This window comes from Xiphophorus hellerii, chromosome 9, assembly GCF_003331165.1.
Source record: "Xiphophorus hellerii strain 12219 chromosome 9, Xiphophorus_hellerii-4.1, whole genome shotgun sequence".
NCBI classification, from domain to species: domain Eukaryota; kingdom Metazoa; phylum Chordata; class Actinopteri; order Cyprinodontiformes; family Poeciliidae; genus Xiphophorus; species Xiphophorus hellerii.
This window is the reverse complement of record NC_045680.1, coordinates 16,914,561-16,929,798: the sequence shown is the minus strand read 5'-3', so window position 1 is coordinate 16,929,798 and position 15,238 is coordinate 16,914,561. Positions and strand designations below refer to the sequence as shown.

At 36.8% G+C, this 15,238-nt stretch overlaps 3 protein-coding genes across 5 annotated transcripts; 2 read left to right on the top strand and 1 right to left on the bottom strand.

The window, feature by feature from the left end:
* Positions 1–1,426: 1,426 nt before the first annotated feature.
* Positions 1,427–3,735, bottom strand: LOC116725548 (cytochrome b-c1 complex subunit 6, mitochondrial-like). The gene is made up of 4 exons (XM_032571668.1): positions 3,522–3,735; positions 3,191–3,211; positions 2,014–2,175; positions 1,427–1,646 (listed from the first exon to the last, which is right to left on the bottom strand). The coding sequence occupies exons 1-4, from the start codon at positions 3,564–3,566 to the stop codon at positions 1,614–1,616; spliced, it is 261 nt and encodes an 86-aa protein (XP_032427559.1). The 5' UTR covers positions 3,567–3,735; the 3' UTR covers positions 1,427–1,613.
* An 815-nt stretch (positions 3,736–4,550) lies between these two features.
* Positions 4,551–10,874, top strand: LOC116725546 (cytochrome P450 2J6-like). Of its 3 annotated transcripts, XR_004340421.1 has the most exons (12): positions 4,551–4,875; positions 4,957–5,119; positions 5,311–5,460; positions 5,541–5,701; positions 6,034–6,210; positions 6,430–6,571; positions 6,680–6,867; positions 6,950–7,091; positions 7,740–10,199; positions 10,407–10,467; positions 10,575–10,645; positions 10,743–10,874. XR_004340421.1 is itself a non-coding variant. In XM_032571665.1 (9 exons), the coding sequence occupies exons 1-9, from the start codon at positions 4,672–4,674 to the stop codon at positions 7,913–7,915; spliced, it is 1,503 nt and encodes a 500-aa protein (XP_032427556.1). In that variant the 5' UTR covers positions 4,551–4,671; the 3' UTR covers positions 7,916–10,291. The 3 variants fall into 3 exon arrangements, 1 of the variants encoding a protein (XP_032427556.1); XR_004340420.1 differs by having other exon boundaries at positions 10,407–10,645; XM_032571665.1 differs by lacking the exons at positions 10,407–10,467; positions 10,575–10,645; positions 10,743–10,874 and having other exon boundaries at positions 7,740–10,291.
* A 742-nt stretch (positions 10,875–11,616) lies between these two features.
* Positions 11,617–14,749, top strand: LOC116725547 (ubiquitin carboxyl-terminal hydrolase 37-like). The gene is made up of 10 exons (XM_032571666.1): positions 11,617–11,836; positions 11,970–12,101; positions 13,124–13,247; positions 13,349–13,500; positions 13,594–13,693; positions 13,777–13,853; positions 13,976–14,099; positions 14,203–14,263; positions 14,348–14,505; positions 14,654–14,749. The coding sequence occupies exons 3-10, from the start codon at positions 13,161–13,163 to the stop codon at positions 14,666–14,668; spliced, it is 774 nt and encodes a 257-aa protein (XP_032427557.1). The 5' UTR covers positions 11,617–11,836; positions 11,970–12,101; positions 13,124–13,160; the 3' UTR covers positions 14,669–14,749.
* Positions 14,750–15,238: the final 489 nt, after the last annotated feature.

Below are 15,238 nucleotides of genomic sequence, written 5' to 3'. Positions count from 1 at the left end.
GATTTTCTCCAGCCCCCCAATTTCTACAAGGAATGTTTTTATATAGGATTTAGCTCTTTCCAGCAGGGGGCGCAACTACTGCATTCCAGAACGGATTGTGAAAGTTGGGAGTTGGAGGCACAATTAAATAAACAGACGAGTCAGAAAAATATATTTACATGGAAGACGATTAACGTCATAAATAAATTCAGAAAAATAATAATGCAATTTTAATGTTTTAAAATCGTAAGTATTTTCCCAAACAGATTATTGTTTCACAATAAAAGTCAGATGATAAGATTAACGACAGGGGATTGGTCTATATCTAAACCGCTTTTCAGGTTAACCAATCAGATGTTTGGATTTGACAAACGATAATATATATATTTTTTCACAATTTAGTATTTCACTGAATACTAAAATAAATATAAATGGTTTTATGTATATAATGAAATCAAATTTAAAATGGCAATTATTTGTGTACTTCATTAATTGACACCTTTACAGTTAAATTCAAAATACCCTTAGTAGAATAAATTTAAAGTAATAGTATTGGTAATTTTATCAATATGTGGGAGTAGTATTGAACGTTTTAGAGCCCAGCACAGTCATGAAACTTATTGCCTGTGCAGGTAGCTCAACATTAGGGCAATGGTAAGGAGTCCTTCCACCCTCAGAGACATGAAACCAAAAGCTGAATCATCAAAAATACCAACAGACACATGGAAGAAGATGGTCAGCAGTTATAAGGGTTTCATTCTTGTAACGCTAAAAAAGGCTTTTGCACTGATTATTGAAAATGATATACATTTTTTTTTTACATGTGATCCTTTTGCTTTATTGAAATTTAAAACAGGCACATTATTTTTATTTCCTAGACTTATTTTTTGGGTGATTTCCGAGTCACTCAATCATGACTGTATCAAAATATATTTTATTACTGACTGCATCAAAACTTTCAAATACAAAAATATCCATTTGGTTACAGGATTTTGAACTTTTAATTCTTGATAGAGAAGAGTTGTGGTTAGTGTTTTATTTCCAAGCCTTTTGTTTTGAATGTGTTCCTTTTGTATGACTGGTATATTTTTAACATTTGTTTTGCATCACACGATCAATAATTCTGTTGTTTTATATTAGGGACACACTACAGCCCTCTTTTTGTTTAAGTTCCCTAAAGTGGAACTTTATGGAACATAATACTTCCTGTTTTACTTCAGGTGAAAACATTTAAAACCTTTTAAGGAGAATTTTTGATGAGTTCATTATTGTATAGAAATTGCTAATCACATTGACCTTTACTCAAAAGTCGAGAGCAACCTGCTGATCTCCCTATTGTTGGTTGCATAATCAAGAAATTTTGAGATGATAAATGCATAAGGTCATACACATAAATTATGTTAACATGCATAACATTGGCAAAAACTTCAAAAGGACACATGTAGAATTTGTGTTTCTAAGTCACTTTATTGACATATTGAATCACAATAAACTGCTGAACATTTTTTTCATATACTTAAGATACACATTTTAAAGTTACAACATGCAGCAATACATGGACGAGTTTAAAACCCCATCGTCCTGGTAATACTATTTTTGAAGAATGTTGTCAGTGTTGTCCAGCCAAGATGGACTCATTTGACAGAATGGAACAGTTTGTGAGACACCTATAAAGAGAGGAGGCAGAAAATTCAGCCTGAGCAACAAACAAACAAACAAACAAAGGGACACATGACTTTCTTAAATGATTTGAAGGAAATAAAACATCCATTACAGGAATGTATGTAAGGCTGAAGGGTCTTGTTCAGCCTCTCCACTTTCATCTCCTCTAATTACCTCAATCTATCTTAACCTTTAACCATTGCTTCACTTACTTTCTCTTCGAAGCAGGAAGACAAAGCTTGAATCGCTTTGTTTTGGTGATAGCCACAGATTGACATTAGTCATAGTAAAATTCCAACTGAAGTATTAAGCCAATGTATTAATTTTGTTTATTTAATCATCTTGCTGGGTCAAACAGGCTAATGTACTTACGCAATGATCCCGAGCATGGAGGAAGTCAAACAATTCCTCAGTACAATCCTCCTGTGTCTGAGACCGAGAGCCAACTCTGGTCTCGCAAAGCTCCAAACGTTCCTGGGTATGGACGCAGTGCTTTGTCTCCGCACACTTCTGACGCAAGGTTTCAAGAGGATCCTGCAACCAGAGTGTATATAAATCTAGAGCATTTCATAATTGTATACATGTTAGCATTTGCTTCTTCCCTTGATACCACAAGGAAGTCGGTATCTAATCAATTGGAAATTTAATTGATAGAAATTATATACTTTTTTTGCACTGCAATTGAATTCTAATTAGGTAGTCCTATTGGCTTGGTGTTAAAACAAGCTGTGCAATGCTAGCTATAATCAATTATTAGTGATTAAGCTTCAAAGCGTTGAACTGGCGCATTGCATATATCACGGACAACATTAGGGATTGTGTAAAGTTTAAAGCTTCAACCGAGACCACGCCTCCAGCAAAAAAATAAAAAATTGTTTCTCAATAGCTAGGAATCCAGACCCTCTGTAGGAAGCAAACAGCGTAGAAAAAGAGGCTGGATTTTACCCAGATAACCTTAATGCAGCAGTACTATCCGAAAATGGGCCCTCACACAGGGATCATGTAAATGCCGGCATCTACTGTGAGCCTGTTCTGCAAGAACATCTTCCAAATCGTAAAGCTCGAGTGGAAGGAGGAGCGCATGATCCGCACCGAGGTGATGGAGGAGATGATGCTGAGAGTGCTCGCTCCATGCCGCGCGCCTTTTTCAATACCGTAATAATAAAGCAGTCTTTGCCATCACTCTTACTGGTTTCGGAAAAAAAATCTATCTAAAATAAAAAAACAAATGAGAGGCAATGAATTATCGGCGCAATTAGTTAAGTTTATTCTATATATAAAAAATATTTCAGTTATGGCTATCAGGAAAACCATGTGATTAAAAGGAATAAATGCCTGTGACAAGGCTATTTCTGGTGGAAAATATGGCGGTCTCTCTGTGCACGAAGACAGCAGAAATATAAACAATAAAGCAGATGATCTTTGCATATCTCTGTGTGTTTGTTTATGCCTTCTCGCATGGAAAATACATTAATTTAAAAAAGGTCTGAAAATCCTAAGTGGCACTTAAATAAAAACAACTCAAAGATAAATGCTGCTGCTGACTTACCACCATCTCCTCCTCTTCCTCCTGAAACAGACAGAACCAAATCAATAGCATCATTCATTTCCAATCATCACCTAACATTTTTGTCCAGATCTGTAAATCTTTCTCTAGAATAAATATATTTTTAAAAGACGTCTAGTTTATACTCGTATTAGCCTAGGATGTTTCGCAACAATGAGCCCGAACTTAATATTAAGTAAAGGGCACTAACATCAACGTTAGCTAATGCTAACGTTGTTAGCATTGAAGCTAGCTATCGTGGCTGTGGAAAGCTACTTTTGTACAAAATGTCATCAGTGTATTTTAATGTTCTTAATAAGAAATTATTACTAACATCTTCTGGTTCTCCTTTCACGACTGTCTTCTCCCCGAAAACCATATTTGAATGTTTTATTCTTGATTGCCTGTCAAATCACGGCTCTTGGAGGACACCTCAGGTCAAATCAGCTAGCCGGCTGTTGTTGAAAACAAGCACTACGTTTCCGGTTCCGGTATATACAAAATAAACTTTAAGTGCTTCTTGGTTGTTTACTTATTTATTATTATAATTTAGTGAAATCAGTCAGCAGTCGGTTGAACATCAACTAAATGGATTCACAGGGACATACGTACTATTTACAGACAGTCAACATTTGAAATTATCCTTCGACAAAAAAAGAAAAAAGCAAGCATATACAGTATATGGTCAAGTACAAGCTTACTGCTGCCATCGTGCGTTATAAAGTGGTACTACAGTAGCAAAGATGAGAGACAATGGGTTGTAAAATCCTTGCAGTGACAAAGAAAGTTGTTTGATTATATCGACAATCTGTCAATTAATTAGACCAAATTGTTTTGAATTGAAGTAAAACTATGGAGCTTCTTTATAATATATTGCAGCCTGCCAAAAGTGTTAAACTAAGTATTGTTTTCATAATAATCTAGTAAATATTAAGAAAATTCATAGACAATGTGGTTTGTTTATTCATAATTCATTGCATGTATAATGCTTACAAAACTACGAATGCTTCTTGTCAAACTCTGAGCACCTTGTAGCACTTTACAAGACACCTCTGCTGAATTGCACACAAGCTGGGGTACCGGTTCTTCTGCCTTTTCACCATGACATGGATAGACCTAAAAACAACTCACTAGAGAAATGATGAGTAAACCTTCTGAGACAAGTGAACTTTGAAGCTGGAGATTTGACTTCACAGCAAAAATCCTAACCCACTCCCTCCATGAACTCTGCATATTTGATCCACAATAATAAAGTCAATACATATATTAAAGTTAATCAATTACTACAGTGACACCTTTAATTTCCTCATAAAGCACATAGAGGTCAGAGTCTGGTGTGATTAGTAACTTATTTCCCCAGGGACAACAAACATCGATCTGTGCCTTTACAGACGGTACAGAGCGGAACATTTTCTTTTTCACGCAATATAATCTTTTTTCCTTGGAAACAAATTAAAAACTTACTGACCATCCGCGTTGGCAGAATGAATTTGTTTTTTTCCATATTTGGTTTCTTTGTTGATTGGGATTTAAAGAGTCTGCTGCTGTTTGCAGTTGTTTTCATCATCACTGCGGATTATGTTAAAAACCGTCGACCACTTGGCTTCCCTCCAGGACCCAGAGCTCTACCAATTGTGGGAAACATATTTACATGGGACCAAAACAGGCCCCATGAGAAGCTGATTGAGGTATGGAATAATCTTAGACTATAACCAAACAGTGATAGTTTAACAAGTCATGTTTTATTTGTTTGTTTCCCTCTCACCCAGTTGGCAAGGACTTATGGAGATGTATACAGTCTAAGATTTGGTCAGCAATGGGTAGTGGTGTTAAATGGATTTGATGCTATGAAGGAGGGTTTGGTTGTAAATGGAGACAGCATGGTGGACCGCCCAGTTCTTGCTTTGCAGGACGAAATAACAGGCGGATTAGGTAGGACAAGGATTCTCAAAATTAAGCTTGAATGTGCACATTTGCAATTCTTAATACTACTTAATGGATTGGATTAAATAAATACAAAGCATTGATCAAAGTTTCACAAATAATAATAATAATAATAATAATATGATTATTTTCACTTTTATTAGTAGTAGTAGTAATATTACCTTTTTCTTTGTCATCAGGTGTTATATTCAGTAATGGAAACATCTGGAAACAGCAGAGACGCTTTGCTCTTTCAACCCTCAAATACTTTGGGTTCGGGAAGAAGTCTCTTGAGCCTGTCATCCTGGATGAATTCACACATTGCGCGGAAGAGATCCGAGCCTATAAAGGTACCCATTTAGCAGTCAGAGAGAGTTTCACAAGGGTCAGCTGCTCAATTTACTTGACATTTTTCTGCTAAATTCTGAAGGAAAGCCTGTCAATCCACATCTCATCATCAACAATGCCGTTTCCAACATCATCTGCCAACTGGTCTTTGGTCACCGCTTTGAGTACGGGGATGAGAAGTTCATGAAACTGATGCTGCTGTTTGACCAGGCACTCCATATTCAAACTTCTACTTGGGCACAGGTATTGTGTTTTAAAGCTATTGATGAAATGCTAAGATTTCCTACCAAGACTGAGTACATGCAAAACATACCAGTTAGTAGTAGTAATTATACGAGTGGTAGTATGTTACTACTACATATTTGCACATGCTGCACATAAGTGCACATGCTGCAAGTGTGCCCACAGCTGTAAATAATCAATCCTGTTATCCAAGGGATGAACACTAGAAGGAGAAAGCAGTGTAGTAGCAGTTTCATGACGGTCAGCAACAGTCAGCCATAAAGTCTACCACTTCCTATTAATCCTGATATTAATTAGCTCAGTCTGTCCTTTTAATCTATTCTTCCGTTCAGCTCTACAATTCCTTTAATCTGCTGATGAGATTGTTGCCAGGTCCACATCAGACCGTCAAACAGATCTGGTACGATGTGAAGAAGTTCATACGAGAAGAGCTGAACCAGCACAAGAAGAACTGGGATCCTTCAAACAGCAAAGATTACATTGACTGCTACCTGCAGGAGATTGAAACGGTGACTGATAAATACATTTGTTGTAGTAATCAATCCTAGTCCAGGAGCACAGATCTACTTTCAAACTTATCACCATAACTTTGAGCATTGCCAGACTGCAACCTGCAATTTAATCATGTTCCAGAGTTCAAGCAGCCCACTTGTACATTCTTAAAATTAAAATTGCTATACAAGTTTGATCTGGGTGGATGTTGATGTATTCTTGTTTTTTCCCCACAGAATAAAGCGCAGAATGACAACACATTTGATGAAGAAAATTTGATCATGTGTGTCCTGGATCTGTTTGTGGCTGGATCAGAAACCACATCCACCACCCTGAGATGGGCATTTCTCTTCATGGCTAAACACCCTGAAATCCAAGGTCCAAAAACTCATCCACATAATGCTCCTTTAGTAACACACAAACACTCAAAGTCCCTGAGTTTCTAAGTTACATCCGACATCCACTTTCTGAATTTTATTTGCACAGAAAAGGTCCAAGCAGAGATAGACAGAGTAATTGGACAGTCCAGACAGCCGTCTATGGAGGATCGTGCCAACCTTCCCTACACAGATGCCGTAATCCACGAGATCCTTAGGATGGGCAACATAACCCCTCTTGCCTTGCCACACTCTACCAACAAAGAAGTCCAGCTAGGAGGTTACACCATCCCAAAGGTGACTTCCCAAAAGACTGTAGTGAAATTTTATGTTACAACCTTTTTATTGTAGTTAAACACTTTTATTTCATATTCACCAGGAAGTGCTGATAATCCCAAATATAGCTTCAGTGCTGTTTGATAGGAAAGAATGGGAAACACCTTTCACCTTTAACCCGGCACACTTCCTGAATGAGAAGGGCAAGTTTGCAAAAAAAACATCTTTCATCCCTTTCTCTGCTGGTAAGGAATCTAAACAGCCGTACATTGTGTTTCATACCTTATTATCTTTTTTTACATTACAACCACAAACCTCAATGTTTTTATTGGAATTCCTATATAATTCCAGATTGACAAACATGGCATATTATTGTAAAATGGGTAGAAACATATTTGTTGTTTTGTAGTCATATTTACATGTAGAAATGTCAAAAGTGGTGTGCATTTATTTGTATTCAGCCCCTTTTACTGGGATACCCTCTAGTAAAAATATATGCAAAAAAGGGGCCAGTATTGTGAAGACAATGAATACAGGTTAAAGTTGTGAAGATGTTTAAACCAGGGTTAGGTTTTATCCTAAAGTCTCTACAATTCATAGAAAACTATTCACCCATCACCTAAAAATGGAAAAATTACAGCACAACTGCAAGGTTGTCAAAACATGTTTGCCCAACCCTTTATTGAGATACGTAATTGCTGCTCAAGCATCTGCAAAGACCATTTGATGACTGTACTTTTCATTATGCACTAAGTTTGCCTATGTATATTTTACTATTTATATTGCTCGAAACTGAGAAGGACATGAATGTTCCGTATAGTGATTTGGGTTTGTTATTAATTAGAAGATTGTTTACTGACACCTGCACCGCCTCTCTAATTCTTCTGTCCCAGGAAAGCGCCTGTGTCTGGGAGAAAACCTGGCCAGGATGGAACTTTTCCTCTTTTTCACGTCCTTCCTGCAGCACTTCACTTTCTTAATGCCGGCTGGAGTAAAAGTTGTGATGGATTACCGTGCAGGCGTCACTCTGGCACCAAAACCATATGAAATCTGCATAACACCACGCTAAGACCAACATTTTCATTATTTTAAAGAAACGCAGGAGCAAAAAAACATACCTGCCATGCGTTTCTGACCACAAACATCTCTACACGAGTCAGGTGGAGAGTAACCAATTTCTGCTGTTTAAATGCATACTGTGAAAAATTTTTTTTTTTCAATTGTGAACACTTCTACATCATCCCAATGATTTGGTGTTCATCATTCAACAAACAGGAACAATGACTGACATACTGAAAATCAAAAAAAACATTTTTAATCTTTCAATGTGTGAATGCAAATTCCTCCAGAATTGGGAGAAAATGCAAAACAAACCAATAACTACACCTAGGCTTTTAGAGGCCACAAACAAGTTTTCAGTTAAAAAATAATAAAAACAGATGTTTAATGATTGTATAGGTAGAAAACCAAAAAAAAAAAAAAAAAGAACATGTATGTTTCAGAGAGAGAAGATCTAAAGTGAAGGAGAACCACGTCAGCATTTTTCAGAGAAATTAATAGGAACATGGCAGTACAGAAAAGGTTTGCATAGCTGCTTCACTGCAACAAATCGAAAGGAATCAACATTCATTAATTATTCCTATTAATAAAGTGTATTTTGCTTATTTTGGTTTTGCAGTTTTAAATTGCTTGCTTGTTGTGATTTGATGCTCTTCTGTTCTCCTCCCAGAAGATATCAAAAATGTACTTGCTTTACTTTGAACTGAATCCACTACTTTACTGCATCAACATCTGTTCTCCATTTCATTTTATTCTAATTTATTGTATTTAATTTAATTTTAGTTTATGTTTTAAGCTTTGTTCAGGGTAATTCATGGTGCTTTAAAAGAAAAACAGGCAATAAGACTCATTAGAAACACATAATGCTTTGGAAATTTTGATTTTAGAAAATAAAACTTTAAGTGCCATATAGAAGTAACATTATGTGGAAATATAAACACATAATAAATGGTACTAATTATGGTCCAGGAAACACTGAGTGAGCAGTGTTTCCTGGATCTACTTTTTTTTTTACCTGACCAGTACCTCTGAAATATATTTAGGCCAAAATGCCTTAAGTGTTTTGTAATCCATTGAAACAATTTCACATTCTATCCATTTACAAATCCTGAGCAAGCTCATTCTTTTCAGTCCTCTTTTTTTTGCCTTTAACTTTTCATGCAAAAACAATGAGACTAGCACAACATGCTGGCTCTGTCCAGCATGTATTGTGTAATACCACCAACGGATGAATACATATAGATTTGGCCCAGCTCTGAATTAGCAAAATGACCTAAAATGGTGTGTTTTAGACCCAGCAGTCTAAAAAAACTGCATATGTTGCCATGGTTACTGACCCTGGTAAGTGAAGCAGCTTCAAGATTGCTTTTATTGAAATTCCCAAACTGATTCAGACTGACTCACTAAACCTGCTACATCCCCCTCAATAAGAGCCGGATGTTTTTAGTATGGTCTCATATTATTATTTTAGCCCTGAAAGAGTGAATACTTGCTACCTATACCCTTTTCCATACCTAAAAGCATGTATTGAAAAGCATACTTTGGCCCTTTTTGCAAAAAAATCTGCAACAGCCAAAATTATCCTTGGTAATCTATTTAGGCAATTACTGCCAAATAAACCAATTTTCACCTAAATGAAGTGCTTATAAATCCCAACCATCCAAGTATGGAATAACACAAATTCAGCACTGTTGGTCATTCGAATGAAGCCCAAAATTATACCAGTTCTGTTTGTCCAGTGTATGCCCATTAATGAAAGTGGAAATGCACCATAGATTTAGTCAGATTAATAAAATATTGATTACAAAAGCAAGCAAGACCACTAAATGACTAAATGAGGAGGAACTGTTGACAATATGTGTTTATTTTTGAACTGGTCATTACAGCCTGGAGAGATTCCACATGATGTCACTGTGATGAATATTCTGCAGTCCATGAATGTCTAAACAGATATTTGCAAACTCTCTTTTGACATCGCATAATAGAGAAGTACTTGCTTGAATTGACCATGAGTTACTAATTATGTTGCTCAACAGCACAGAGTGCGAAGATGTTTTGCTTCCCATTTAAACAACGGAAGGTACAGACCTGATTCCAGGTGTTTGTTATCTGCTGATTTGACTTAAATCCCTGTGATTTACACTTGAATTGATCTTAATTTATTTGTACTTGTTGCAACTTTTTTCTGAAAAGATAAGATTATCCTAGTTACAAGCCTGTTTTTGCAATTTTTAACAGAAAAAATGTCAAACGGATGTATGCCAAGATCATAAAATCCCTTCTCTGCAGAAAAGGTAGTATTTAATGTATTATTACAGTCCTGGCTTACGCTCTGATGATTTTTCATGTTATTTCATTTTCCTGTTAATAAAAAAAGTACTTTTAGTATTTTATGATCATCTTGGCTTGTTCAATTTTGTAATTAAAATATGAAATTCACCGCCCATTGTTCTTAGGAGACCAATATATTCACCTATTTAACCTTTTATTGCTAATATTAGCTTGCAGACAAATGCACGATTTCCTAAAACCTCCTGGTGGCTCTGTGTTCCTTATAAGAAGGTATGTTTACTACAGCAAATTTGTTAAATAAGTATACATCCCACAAAAGTGGTTGTAAGTTATGAGACTCAGCACTGTCTGACGAAGTTCATGTGTGTGTTCTAAAGAAAAAAAAGACCCATTTCAAACAAGATGTTGTCCAGTTTTCAATTTCTTCAGCCTCAGTGAGAGAAAAGAGGTAAAATACAATTTCAATCAAGTTTTATTTTTAATCATTTGTAGTTCTGTTGGTGCTATAGCTGTGTATGCTGAATCATGTTTCCTTTTGTCACTAGCTTCAGCACAAACTCACAGGATGCAGAAGTTAGTTCTGGGGTCTGGATTTCTCCTTCTTCTGACAGTCCTATATCTGCTTATAATGAGGACGAGACTCCAGATTCAGTCCAATCAGTCTTCGCCAAAAAAACGTATGAATCTCTTTATGTTATTTTCTCCTGTTTCAATTAATTTAAAGGAAACTTGAAAAAAATGCTCAATTGATGTTGAGTTATTTTCAATCATCCTCAGATTGAACTGATAACTTTGCATCTTGGTCTCTGGACATACTCAGTTTTTTGTATATTTTCTTCACCAGAACAAAATCCACTAAGGAACTGCAAAGTAGTGAAGATGAGGATCTGGGTGGTTCTCCTGCAAATTACACAGAAAGAGACATTCACACTGCAATACCAAAACACCAGTGATGTCTAGTTTAACATAAATACTTCATTTGCAATTATATATACATATTTAGATATATATTATATACAGTGTATATAATATTGCAATATATATTATATAAGTTATATATAATGTATAATATATATTATATATAAATGTTATATATAACATATTGTCTAACATTCTAATTCTAATAGTCTAATGTTTAAATGTATATCTTTTTTTTAATGTGAAGAGACAAAGTCAGGGAAGTACCAAAACGTGACTTTAGGAGAAAGACACATCCTTCTGGGGTATCAAGAGAAACTGAGAATGACACAAAGGTGAATGTGCCACCTGGTTTTATTGAGGAACATTCGTTTTATATTAGAATATATTTAGCAAAGCCAATTGTTAATCGCACTTATTGAAGATGGCGTGACTAACACAGGAAACATTACAGCTTGTTCAGTTTTTACTGCATATAACTATTTTATTGTTTTTCTCCATCAATAAAGAGAGTCTCTTCAATTGAGAGCGTAGAAGTGAAATGGCCTGGGCCTTCCCCTGCATCCGTCACAGATGTCTCAGTTACTGAGGTTAATGAAATTCAGCCACAAGTCTCACCTGAGTTCAACACTTTTATCCCTGACTCCAAGAGCTACAACAACCTGAATCTATATTTAGGGATCAGAGAAACTGTACCAAATGAGGATTTAGACTGCCTTGGGTAGGCATAAGCACAAGTATCAAAAAATATGATGAAAGTTTACTAAAAGCTCTCCTCTAACACTACCGTTCTATATGCTGAAAATGAACTCTGCGGCCTTACTCTGCTTCTTTGTCTTGTTTTGTGTTTTAAGGTTACCCAACTTGGGACTGACTTGCTACATTAACTCTATCCTGCAAAGCCTTCTCACCCTGACATGCTTCGTTCAAGAGCTGCACAACCAGCTACCTGTGTGGAGTTCTGACCCCCAAGCCGAGCTCTTCAGGTCCAGAAAATTACAGACGCTAACAGATTACAAATGTCTAAAATGTCGAGAACTGTGCAGATTTATGTACATACACTTCCAATAATATTCATACCCCTTAACATTTCTGACAATTTGTCACGTTACAAATACCACGTTCAGTGTATTGTATGTTTTTTTTTTGTGCTGAGCCAACACAAGTACATAATTGAGAATTTGAGGGAAATATATACATTGTTCGCACTCAACCCTAAATGAAATCCACAGCAACTAGCTGCCTTTGAAGGTCACCTAATTAGTAATAATCCACCAGTGTGTAAATCATCTTTGTAAATTCAACTCTATTTTGAAGGCTTCCAAGAACTGGAGACAGGCAGCCTTAGAAGGCCCCATTAAAAGTTTGTCCCAAGCCCACTGCACTCTGGTCAGAAATTAATTATTATTAAACGTTTTAACCAGCAACACAATGTGTGGTGAAATCTAATGCAGCACATCATCCGAAATAACCCCAGACACAAACATGGTGGCAGCAGCATCTTTCTATGGGGATGTTTTTCTTAAGAAGGGACAAGGATGTAGCTCATTGATGGAAATAAACAACTAACTGAGTCTGAGCTATGTTGCACAAAGAATGGACAAAGACATAAGACTTGAGATGTGTCAAGCTGATGGAGAAATACCCCAAAAGAACTGCAGCTCTAATTTTACCAAAATTGTTCCACAAAGTACTAAGCCATGGTGCTCAATATAACTGCATGACATACTTTTACAAATTTTTATTTGAGAAAAATTTAAAAACCACATTTGATTCTCCTTCTATTTTACAATGATTCAATGCTTTGCACTAAAACTCATAGAAGGTTGCTTTATGATACAACAGAGCTGTGAAGAATTTCAAAGGGGGATGGATACTTAGACACTGATATAAGTTGAATTGAAACTGGTTGTTAATTACTGTGACAATAAGATGTTCAGTGGGGTAAGGGATGGTGTATTTATTTTAAATCAATTTTTAAAAAACTCTTTACATCTATTCTCACCAGAGCAATTCTGGATACTGAAGTCTCCTGCTTCTCCAACATGAAAGAGGAGAAAAAAGCGGTTCTGTCCTTCTTTAAAAAGACCGTCGCTGGGTTTAATTCAAATTTTGATGATGACGGACAGAAAGTTAGTGTAATACTGATTCATAATAGCCGGCAGAGTGTCAATCTTTTAATGCTTTGGTTCAGAAGACATGGTTTGAACCATTTCTTTGGGTTTCTGAGCAGGATGCCTCCGAGTTCCTCATCTGTGTTCTGGACATAATGAGGTCCCTGTCACAAGAAATGCATCTGAGAGCGGCAAACTTGGGCTTGACCTACAAATGTCCTGTCGCTGAACACATTGCACTGCAGATGATGAGCACCAGAACCTGCATGGGGTATGAATGCACTCCAGTTGCACTTTTGACTTGTAACGTCTCAAAGATGTAAAATAACTACGGTTGTTTTTTTAAGTCCATGGTCTGTTTCAGATGCGGTGATCAGACTCACACAGTGGAAGACTTTGTCAGCCTCAGTCTGGATCTGGTCCCACGGGGATCAGTGAACCAGTGTCTACAGGAGTACCTCAGGGCACGTGCACATATTGCATTTTATATGTCAAAATGTTGGCTAATTTATGAGCGATTTAAGTAAATTTCTATTTTCTTATGTAGGAGGACCATATAGAACACATATGTGATTGTGGAGCGAAGGACTCATCAGTGCAGAGCTCATTCCTTACTCTTCCAAAGTAGGTTACACAACCACGCTGCAATCAGTGCCAACCAGCTGTTCCAGGAGGAGCATTTTTTCTTTCTTTTCCATTTCAGTTTGAGATCTAATCATCTCTAATCTATTTCTTCGTCCTCTCAGCGTGCTGATCCTGCACCTGAAGCGCTTTAAATTCACCAGGTCAAACGCAGTGAAGAAGATAAGAAAGCCCATCATTCTGTCGAGAGAACTTATGGTGAGAGAAGAATTCACAGCCACAAAACATGTAAGGAAATTTGAAATGCGGACGCACATTAAGGAACAGGTGGCAGAAATTATGTATCGATGCATGACCTTGAAGTTTATTTAAGCACTTTGATGTTTTGTAGACAGCGACTTATTATTTTTTGGTGAGCATCGTCAGCCACATAGGGTCCAAAGCTGACAGCGGTAAGTGTTTATCTGAGGCTTTGTTCTTCTGCCACATTTGCAGGTTTTTCTCTCGAGGCTGAAAAGTTTGCCCTTTTCTTTCAGGCCATTACATCTGCGACGGCATTCACAGGAGGCAGAATATGGACATTATAGACGACTCTTGGCTGATGTACGATGACGAGCATGTCAGCCAGACAACAGGAGAAGAGGTCTGCTGGTGGCGGGAGCGAACCGCTTTCCTGCTCTTCTATGAAAAACTAGTAAGAAACTGATTCCTTAAGTACTGTTTATCAGCTACAGTTTCCTGCCATCATCTCATTATTAACTAGCACTATTTATAGATGCTTATGCAGATGTGCAATGTACTTAAAAGCAAGAAATATGAATGTATTTGTATTCTTTTTCCAGCCCTTGAAGAGATAAAAGGCCTATGACCAGGGCTGCAATGGACCTGGCAGCAACTCCTGTATTCTTTGAATACTATTAAACTGCATCTTAAGTACCCACAATGTGCATTTTTTTTCCTTCTATTCTATTAATATAAAGCGAAAGTGGAGATACACACCACATAATGGATTCTCAGTGTTCAGCACCTAAGATCTCTGACTATCTTAAGTCACTCTGGGGTTTCACATGTCAATAAATAATACATAGGTCTAAAAGGTGCGACAATGAAGGCAATCTTGAATGGCGCTTTTTCAAAAAGAGGCATTTTTTAAACATAGTTTATGCAGGCCTGTAAATCACAATTTTACTGATTAAGGGAGAAAGGTTATCCTAACGAACCTGGCTCTATGCTTCCTACAAGCTTAATAGCTGGTTGTGAACCCCTTGATGGCAACAACCACCAGGCAACAACTTATTATAATTAGACTTTTACATCACTGTAGGCCACTCTTCATTGCAGAATTAGTTTAACTCAATGTTGTTAGAGTGGCCTTTGACTAGGCCACTCCAAAACCCTCATTTATTTTTTTCTTCTTTTGGAATCTG